General features: G+C 38.1%; 1 protein-coding gene across 1 annotated transcript; it reads right to left on the reverse strand.

Moving 5' to 3' along the window:
* Positions 1-376: 376 nt before the first annotated feature.
* LOC104229121 (uncharacterized) lies at positions 377-4444 on the reverse strand. The gene is made up of 7 exons (XM_009781705.2): positions 4079-4444; positions 2786-2885; positions 2566-2686; positions 2351-2472; positions 994-1115; positions 746-905; positions 377-675 (listed from the first exon to the last, which is right to left on the reverse strand). The coding sequence occupies exons 1-7, from the start codon at positions 4203-4205 to the stop codon at positions 561-563; spliced, it is 867 nt and encodes a 288-aa protein (XP_009780007.1). The 5' UTR covers positions 4206-4444; the 3' UTR covers positions 377-560.
* Between the last annotated feature and the right edge of the window lie 3503 nt (positions 4445-7947).

Genomic DNA, 7947 nt, shown 5'->3' on the forward strand with positions numbered 1-7947 from the left:
TCTATAAATAGAAGAGATTTCAGTTCATTATGTACATCAGTTTGAATTCGAATAATATATCAGCTTCTCTTTATACTTGTCTTTACTTTATAGTCTTTATTTTATAAGAGACAGAAAATTTTTATTACCACTACTTAGCATAAACTAGTTTAAAGGTTAAATGGTTCGTTCACCTTACTTCATATGAGTCAGGTCTCATTTTCTATTTTCTTCTTCTTTTTCAGTATTGATTCTTATGTGTTCTTTTTGCCTCGTGATTTGATGGCTTTGCAACAAAATCGGGATCACCAATCTGACCATTGCACGTTTGATTCAAGTAACCAACAACTAATGACTGATTTATGCTGCTAGCAAGGCTCACGGCCAAGACATAATCTACATGCCACAAAACTTCTTTTATACATTAACATGTGACTTGTATACACTGATAAAAAGTATGAACCTTTCCTTCCGGTGCACAAGAAAGAACCAGATTAATTGATCTAGAGACTTGTTTTAGCCTTCCTTTCTGTTTACAGTAAAATAAAAGAGTTTCTGTCAATGAAATGCAAGCACTCCCTTCAACGTGATTCCTCAACTGGGACACTTGAATAAGTACAAGTGTAACTCTCCACTTCTGCTCCATTTTCTTTTGCTTTACTCCAAGATATTCTCCAGCTTTGATATAAACTGATCCTGTGGGAGAGTGAAATCGGATCATGTAATGACAGTGCAAGCTGAAAGGAGGGGGGGGGGACAGCTGTACCTATTTGTTTCAGTGTCCCTTTTTGCAAGCATTAATGTCAAGAAGACAGGCACCATTGCAGCACATAAATGTTTGAGCGTGTGGCCACTGACGATGTGATGAGTCCAGTTGTAGATTGGCCTATCCGCTGCTTCTTCAATCTTAGCTAAAAGATAAAATCCTGCATTATGCAGAAAAATCTCATTTTATATAGGCACAAAGTGCTGCAGGAACAAGGTCACAGAACCCAGAGAAGAAGAAACTCATACCTGCAGCCCACAACCAATAAGTGGAATGAGTGTACATTGGAGGTAACAAGATAGCCATGACTGGGATGGCTAGGCACGGTACAAACTGAACTACTGCATAAGGACGGAGATCCTCAAAGAACCTTCAGAAGGAAAATGTACAATCACAAAGCTGTTTTAGCTGAAAAAGCCAAATGATGATCAAGAGAAATAACAGTAATTAATTATGGATCTAGACCATCCACCCCCCTCTAGCACCCTTAAAAAATGAAAATGCAAGAAAAAGCAAAAACACATCCAATATGTTATACTTTCTTATAAATCAAAACCAGCACTCAATATTGGAAAGTCTGCTCAAAGAAGCTCAATAATCTTTGTAATCCTAGCTCCAGCCTGCTGCAAAGCTGAAACTAAAGGAAGATAGCTGGTTCCTCTTAAAGACACCTTCCCTGGGCTCTATAGTCCTATAATCGGTAAGGACAACACAATCGCAAGAGTAGATAGGAAATAGTATTGACATTGAGTCCAGAAAGAGTTTACATGACAGAGTTTGGAAGGGTCGTTCAATTTTTTGGAAAGCTGGCAGAGGCTAAGGAGTTGAAGGGAGGAGTAGATTCTCTCTTATGGGAAGCGAGAAAAGCAGGTAAATTTTCAGTAAGGTAATGCTATAATGTCCCGACATCTCAGTTACGAGGGAACTTGGAAATAGATATTGAAAAGTAAACTTCTGAAAGTGGCTTGCTCTACTTGAATAATCACGTATAAACTATTGAAAAGGAGCTTCAGTATGTGCAGTAGATATTTACATGTGCAAAAGCTTGATGAGAACTTTAGGCATCTCATTTTGCATTGTTCTTTCAAGTGGAAGCTATGGTGTTTGTTTATGAACCTTTTTGGTGTCACAATGGGTGATGCCTAAGGATGTTAAAGGCACTACACATCATAAGGATATCATTGAAAGAAACATGGATGACAGTACCCATATGCATTCTATGGATTATCTAGAAAGGAAATACAAGTGCTTTGAAGGAAGATCTTAAGCTAAATTAAGTGTAAAATATAGAACAATAAAGATGATTTTGACACTGCTGAATTTTGTAACTTTTTACATACTTGGTAGGCTAGTAATATGTTACTTTGTAATTGCCAATACCCACTTGGTGTCCTTTGAGAGAAAAATAATTGTCTAACTTATCTAGAAAGAAAGAAAAGAAAAGAAAGAAGAGAGAAAAAAAGGAGAGGACCCAAAGAGCATATATCCAGGGAAACACTTTGCGTTTCTTCCACTATTCCTGCTTCTTTTTTCTTTTAGAAGAAATTAATGGTGGGAGTGGGGAGGGTAGGAGTTTATTAGTAACTGTAGAAAATAGAAACTTACCTCCAATACATGATACTAATTACACCAGCCAGAAGCAATGGAATGAGAGACAAAGTTCCCTTTCTTTCATCTATTCTTTCAATAATAAAGATAGCAACGATAGAAGTAAATGCCACAGTCATCTGCAAAGTTAGAGAGTATAAAAAAACAAGCACACAAAAGAAATTTGAGTTAATAACAGCTTGCACTTAACAGTAAATATTTAAATAACTTACTGGCAATCTATCCCACACAAGAGTAGCATCATTTGGGTTGAGATGATAGTATGAGGACCCAAAAGCAACGGCTGCCACACCAATATAGAAACATGTCCAACCCCAAAGCTCTCCTTGCAAGCTTTTGAAGCACACATCAATTGGAATTAGTTTGAAGTACTGGACATATAAACTCTAAAGCCTTAACCATACGTAGAGCAGATATTTGTAAACAGTTTACCTCAGCTTGAAATAGTTACCGTGGTGACAAAGTACAAGACCTATTAGACCGATCACAAGGAAAGGGAAATTCGAAACCACATTCAGTGCGTTGGGAATCCCTGCAAAAGAAAAATAAGGCATGAAAAATTGCAGCAGCAAATTCCAAAGGCAGCATATACCACCCAGTAACCAATCAAAATGAACAGCTGACATGAAAACAGAACTGGCAAAACTGACTTCAGAATACAAGATAAATCTGATTTTACGTATTATGCAATCTAAACTAAAGGTAATGAAGGGGTAAAATGTAAAGCAAGTTTACTGCTATTATCCGAATTATATCTTTGATTAGTTGATTAATAGTAATTTATCCTGTTACCTTTTTGACTAACTCTTAAACATTTAAGGCGAGAGCAAGATACTTAATTCTTGTACGTGAGTACTAAACTTTTCAAATTAACTATGCTCTTCCACAGCCATATGAATGTGCAAAAACCAATTTCCAGATAGGAGGAGCTAACACTTTACTTAAGTGAAAATCAGAGACGGAACATTCAGCATATAACAGAGAGAACACAAGCAATCTGCTGCTTGCTCTGTCCTCATGAGTATCTGCTGAAAACCATCTACAATTTGTTGTTCTTATTTTTCTCTAAACTTAGTTTAATCATATTGTCACAAGCTAATCTCAGAACTCTCAACTCCCACTGAGAAAATCATCATAACCATCATCCCTTCGACGTGTGAATGGATCAGAATGGCTATAGGTAGTAAAGAGTAAAGATTAAAACAGATGTAGGACTAATTGACAAAAATACAAATGTCATTGGCATTCAACATACAGAAGTAACTAAAGTTAAAACAACTTGCATACAGGTACCGAAATACACCCAGTGTGGAGCTCGAGGCAAGGTATGGGTTCAGCCGAACCCAGTAGTTTTAGTCCAAAGTCCAAACCTTGTATTTTTATTAAGAAATCCACTAAATATATACAAAAATTAAATTCAGAAACTAGTTATTAACACGTGATGTCCGCTATCCTAAATTTAGAACCTATAAAGTTCAAATCTTGGCTCCGCCTTGGAATACACCACCATAGTGATCCCCGTAACAAAAGGAAAAATATTAACTTAACCATATTAATTAGCACACGGAATATAAGTTCAATACTCTGGAGCAACAGTGAACCGACACTTAAAGCGACCGGTTCACGAATCATGACCTAGAACTGTAACAATATCGCAAATTGAAAGCTAAAGATCCAAATTTTAAAGAAAGAAAAAACATAGATTAATATTGAATATGCGTATACCCAAAAACTGGCGTTGATCAGCAAAATTATGATATTCTTGAGACTGAGGAATTGCTGGAGTAACAATCATTAGCACTATGAAGCAGAAGATTGCAACTACCCATGCCCACACAGTTCTCTTCCTCATTTTTTTTGCGTTCGCGTGCCCTAATTGTGATGAAGCTCAAGTTCTGCCCAGAGAAGACTTCGATTTTCAGGTGATCTTTTTTCAACGGAAGGAAACTTACCCGCTAAGTCGTTTGATTTTCAGAAACGGGTATACTTCGGCTTTAACTAAGGGCATATAAAATGTTTAGCGACTGGAAAAATATTTTCCTCAAAATATATTATGTAAATTAGTACTAATGTTGACAAATCATATAGCATATTGATTAAATTTTAAAGTATTGATTTTTTATAATAAATATAAATATTAGGTGGTGTGCTATAAAATTAAATGTAAAAGATATTAGCAATATGTTGTGGAAGATTCGTCTTGCTTACAGCAAAAGTCATTGTATTAAACATTTAGGACTTAAATTTTCTACTAAGCTTTGTGTTATACTCAATAATCACGAGTGCATATAAGTAATATTGGTTTTAATAATTTCATAGAAAAATTAAGAAGATATTAACTGAAAACATATAATAGATTAAACACTAAATTTTGCATGTAGGAAAATATTTTGTTGGACACTATTTTTTGAATAAAGTCATCACTGAAAAACATTTTAAACAAAATATTTTATAACAAAAATAGGAGAAATAACCTTTTTTCATTTACACATATCTTAACGATGTATCTACATTACTTGTTCAATCAATATTTGCGAAAACAAATATCAACCATTAACATAAGGATTCATCAAAATTTCAATGTAATAAACTGTCAAATTGCTAACTCTTTATTGGTCGAAATCTGACTGCTACGGTCGATCCAACCGACATCTCGTCCAAGCGGCGAGGCAGCAAAAGACGACATGGTTTATTCCAAATCTCGTACTCACAATACCCACCAAGTCAAAAAACAACGTTCAAGGGACGACAAAGGCGGACGTAGTATGAAAGAGTATCAAACCAAGCACATAGAAAAGATTCCTTAACTATATATATATGGGAGAAAACCTTCTGAAAAGGGAGGTTGCTTCTCTCTATCTTTCCTCTCCTCTGTAACTTCATAGTAGAAGGAAGAACAAAGCAATCTCCAAGAGAATATGTAAAATGGTTTCCTCCATTGATTAATGGGAGACAAAATGAAAAGTATCAATAAGATTGATTATCTCCATCTCATCTTATGCATTAATTTTCGATTAGTTTATAGATCTGGAGTTTATTATGTTTAACTAAGATTTACCCCTTCATTGTTTCTATTGATTTAATCGAAAAGGTTTCAATATTTTTTTGGTCAAACAATTTGGCGTCGTCTGTGGGGATTTCTTAGTGAAATTTCCTAGTTTCTTCCAGATCAAAAATCGAAAACATGATTACCCACCGAAAGAGCGCTAAGGCAAAGCCCAACCCAAGAAGAGCAAAAGCACAACATAGAAGGGGAAAGAGAGCTGAATACGGCCATCGAATTTAGAAATCATCGCCCCATCAACCATTGAAATGCCAGGCAAAACGAGCAACGTCATAAATCCACCCTCATTCACTGACTCATCGAATCGGGGTAAGAAAAAATATCATTTTGACTCACCTTCTGCTCTTTGCTCAAACAGGAACACAAGCGCCACGCAGGCGAGCGAGCAAAGAAACATCTCAACCGGAGAATGGGAAACTACTACAAAACAACCAAAATATCGCCCACCTAACAATCCAACTTCTAGAAAATGACGCCCCTTAAGTTGTACCCTCTCTCCCTCACTTAGGAGTTGCCCCAATAGGGTTTTCCCGGGAACTTAGGAACCGAGTCGACGAGGGAGACATCCCCAAGTTCAAAGTATAATTCATCGTCCCGCCCGCCAATGACATCTCCAGACCGGAAAGCGAAAAGATTAGACAAGGAAACTCCAATGTATGCACGAAACGAACGTGAGCAAAACAGCAACGTTTCATACTCTCCAACATTACACTCTTCGATGCAAACAAAATCAAGCGAACTGGGACTCACCCAAGAAGGCAGAGGTCGAGCAGTACTGGGACTCCCCTAGAGGATACCCAATTCTCCAAAAAAACTGGGACTAATGACGGGTTAATATTTCGACAAAAGTTCAAAATAACACCCTTTAAGGCCAAGGGCCTTCGCCAAAGAGAAGAGTTCGACCTCGATCGAACAATGACGGGTTAACATTTCGACGAAAGTTCAAAATAACACCCTTAAAGGCCAAGCACCTTCGCCAAATAGAAGAGTTCGACCTCGATCGAACAATGACGGGTTAATATTTCGACGAAAGCTTGAAATAACACCCTAAAGGCCAAGGGCCTTCACCAAAAAGAAGAGTACGACCTCGATCGAACAACGACGGGTTAACATTTCGACGAAAGTTAGAAATAACACCCTTAAAGGCCAAGGGCCTTCGGCAAAGAGAAGAGTTCGACCTCGATCGAACAACGACGGGTTAATATTTCGACGAAAGTTCGAGTAACACCCAAAAGGCCAAGGGCCTTCACCAAAAAGAAGAGTTCGACCTCGATCGAATGACGACGGGGTAATATTTCGATGAAAGTTTGAAATAACACCTTTAAAGGCCAAGGACCTTCGCTAAAAAGAAGAGTTTGACCTCGATCGAAACAGGTTAATATTTCGGCGAAAGTTTGAAATAACACCCTAAAGGTCAAGGGCCTTCGCCAAAGAGAAGAGTTCGACCTCGATCGAACAACGACTGGTTAACATTTAGATGAAAGTTCTCATAACACCCTCACCAAAAAGAAGAGTTCGACCTCAATCGAACAACGGCGGGTTAATATTTCGACGAAAGTTCGAAATAACACCCTTAAGGCCAAGGGCCTTCGCCAAAAGAGATAAGTTCGACCTCGATCGAACAACGACGGGTTAATATTTTGACGAAAGTTCGAAATAACACCCTTAAGGCCAAAGGCCTTCGCCGAAAAGAAGAAGTTCGACCCCGATCGAACAATGACAAGGTAATACTTTGACAAATGTTCGAAATCACGCCCTTGAGGCCAAAAGCCATCGCGAAAGAGAAAGTTCGAAATATTCCTAAGGTCAAGGGCCATCAGAAAAGAGAAAGGGAAAGAAAGAGGGACTCACGACGGGATAATACTTTGATATATGCCCAAAAGTAACATCCCTACGGCTAAGGTCGTTATAAAAAAAAGAATTTGATACCATTCGGACTATGATGGGATAGCATCTCGACACATGTTCAAAAACACCATCCCGCCAGCGAAATCAGTCATTAAGATCCTATTCAACCCGAATGGCACTAAATTCCTAAAGATTAGGGAACTCGTCATGCGGGAATCTACTTCGCACCGAAGTCATGAAAAGCAAAACAGAGAAAAATTACAGAGGGCATATAACAATGAAAAATTCCTCTTTATACAAAGTCACTAAGGAAACAGTTGTAGATTACATACGGCTTGAACCAACAGTCTTAAAAAAAAAAGAGAAACAACGACAATAAACAAAAAAAGACAAAAAAAATAGACAAATACAACAATTCTTTCACTCGGCGTCATCATTGCCACCCTCTTCACCACCATCTCCAGGAAGTCCTCCCTCGTCATCCGCACCCTCATCAGCTTCCGGCATCACGGAGTCATATCCGCAATTAACACGAGCCTCTCGCGCCTTCGCTCGTGCTCCTTCATATGCGGCCTCGGTAACATTGCCCACCTACCACAAACTCTTATATATATCCCGTTGGGCTTTAGCATGAACCCAAAGCTCGTGCAAGTGGCGGAGAACAGCGGCAGAGGAAGACTCG

This window comes from Nicotiana sylvestris, chromosome 1, assembly GCF_000393655.2.
Source record: "Nicotiana sylvestris chromosome 1, ASM39365v2, whole genome shotgun sequence".
Lineage (NCBI taxonomy): Eukaryota > Viridiplantae > Streptophyta > Magnoliopsida > Solanales > Solanaceae > Nicotiana > Nicotiana sylvestris.

What these genes read in the sequence shown, in the direction of transcription:
- LOC104229121 (XM_009781705.2), bottom strand. Translation starts at nt 4,205, where the DNA reads ATGAGGAAGAGAACTGTGTGGGCATGGGTAGTTGCAATCTTCTGCTTC. An exon ending in TTGTGTGGGATAGATTGCCA is followed by an intron (nt 2,473 to 2,565) that starts GTAAGTTATTTA and finishes CTAACTTTGCAG; the next exon opens with ATGACTGTGGCATTTACTTC. An exon ending in TTATTGGTTGTGGGCTGCAG is followed by an intron (nt 906 to 993) that starts GTATGAGTTTCT and finishes TGCATAATGCAG; the next exon opens with GATTTTATCTTTTAGCTAAG.